Genomic DNA, 1736 nt, shown 5'->3' on the forward strand with positions numbered 1-1736 from the left:
AGAGCTTCGCTAGTATTCAGGTTACTCTGCTTTGTTTTTGCCAGTATAAAATAAAATGTGAAACAACCTCTTAGACAATGACATTGTGAGCGTGACTGCAAAATATAGTGGAAGCAATTGGCAAAGCAAGTGGTTGGTTCTTGTAGTGATCAAGAGCTGAGTAGGAAAAAGAACTTCTTTTAATAGGAAACCAAGCATGAGAAATTAGGAAGGATACGATAAAAGGAGTGACTTTTCAGAATGGAACCTGAGCAGTGCTTGTTTTTACAAGTGAGAGAGAGAGATACTGATGAATTAGATTGAAAAGGAAGAAATTCAGCTGAGATTTGAGAGATAAAGCCATTATTCTTACCCATGTGTCCAACTTTTAATCTCTTCAGTAGAGTTTGTGCCTTCTGTTTATTTATTATCAGTGTGTGTTGCAGCTTACATCCATCCCCAAAAGATGTCCTGCTACGATTTGTGCTCCATCAACACCAGTGGCATCAGCTGCCCCCAGCCCATCGCTGACAGCTGCAACGAGCCCTGTGTCCGGCAGTGCCCTGACTCCACGACCGTGATCCAGCCACCTCCTGTTGTTGTCACCATCCCTGGACCCATCCTCAGCTCCTTCCCCCAGCAAGCTGTGGTGGGATCCTCTGGAGCACCCATTCTTGGGGGCTTTGGGGGCTCCTCCCTGGGCACTGGGGGCCTGTATGGCTATGGAGGCTCCTCCCTGAGCTATGGGGGTCTGTATGGCCTTGGGAGCTATGGGGGCTATGGAAGCTCCTCCCTGGGCTATGGGGGTCTGTATGGGGGTTCCTCCCTGGGTTACGGGGGCCTTTATGGCTATGGTAGATCCTATGGTTTTGGCTACTGCAGCCCTTACTCCTACCGATATAGCAGATATGGTCGTGGCAGCTGCAGGCCCTGCTAAACACAACAGAAAAATCCACTGAATGAAGTACCAGTGGAAAAAGAAATGCAGATTTACCAGCAAGTAGATGAGTGACAGCTTTGTGAAAGCATTCACTAATCCTGCTCAGGACTCTGCCATTTGTATGCTCCACACCTCTACATTTTCCCTTTGAATTCTTCTCTGGTACCTTTGTGGGTTCAATTATTTATTTCTATTTTATCATACTTGTTTCTGAGTGCAGTGAGACATGTAACATAGTTCCTTTCCAAATGCATCTGTCTCCTGCATATATATACTTGATACGGTGATACTTGTTTATTTTTTCCATTCTCATTAAAATTCCACTGCATTATTAATTAAAAAAAGTGTATTGTAGTTCATCAGTTCTTTTCATTCTGACTTTGCCAGCTTCTCTGGATAAAGCTGCCTGTTGAACATAGAGCTACAATAGCACTTCCACACGGTGGAAGTCCACCAGAAGCCCTTTCTAGATTTGTTTCACCACTGATCAACACCAACATGATCACAAAGTATCTGCCATAGATGAGCAGGAGCTTTCTTGACACATTACTCCATTAGATTTCCCACTCATGAGTCTGTGAGATAAAACTTTGAACTACCTACACATTGAGTCCTTGCTTATTCCATTGCAGACTTCTAATCTGATGTCATAATGCAATCTAACCACAGCCCTTAATGGAAGATTGGTAGCTGATACCAAACTAGTTTTGGAATTTGTGTTTCTCTGGCACAGATCTGCCTGAGTCCAGTCTTTTGAAGTGTCTTTCTCTGGTAAATCCTGGCTGTGTGTAGGTGATACTTCTGCCAATCCATTTGC

General features: G+C 44.1%; 1 protein-coding gene across 1 annotated transcript; it reads left to right on the forward strand.

Moving 5' to 3' along the window:
* Window positions 1–428: 428 nt before the first annotated feature.
* On the forward strand, window positions 429–1236 carry LOC100550565 (scale keratin). Its single transcript, XM_003212768.3, has one exon. It carries the CDS (start codon window positions 446–448, stop codon window positions 914–916), a length of 471 nt encoding a protein of 156 aa, XP_003212816.1. The 5' UTR covers window positions 429–445; the 3' UTR covers window positions 917–1236.
* Window positions 1237–1736: the final 500 nt, after the last annotated feature.

The sequence above is a fragment of the Meleagris gallopavo genome, chromosome 27 (assembly GCF_000146605.3).
Source record: "Meleagris gallopavo isolate NT-WF06-2002-E0010 breed Aviagen turkey brand Nicholas breeding stock chromosome 27, Turkey_5.1, whole genome shotgun sequence".
Classification (NCBI taxonomy): domain Eukaryota; kingdom Metazoa; phylum Chordata; class Aves; order Galliformes; family Phasianidae; genus Meleagris; species Meleagris gallopavo.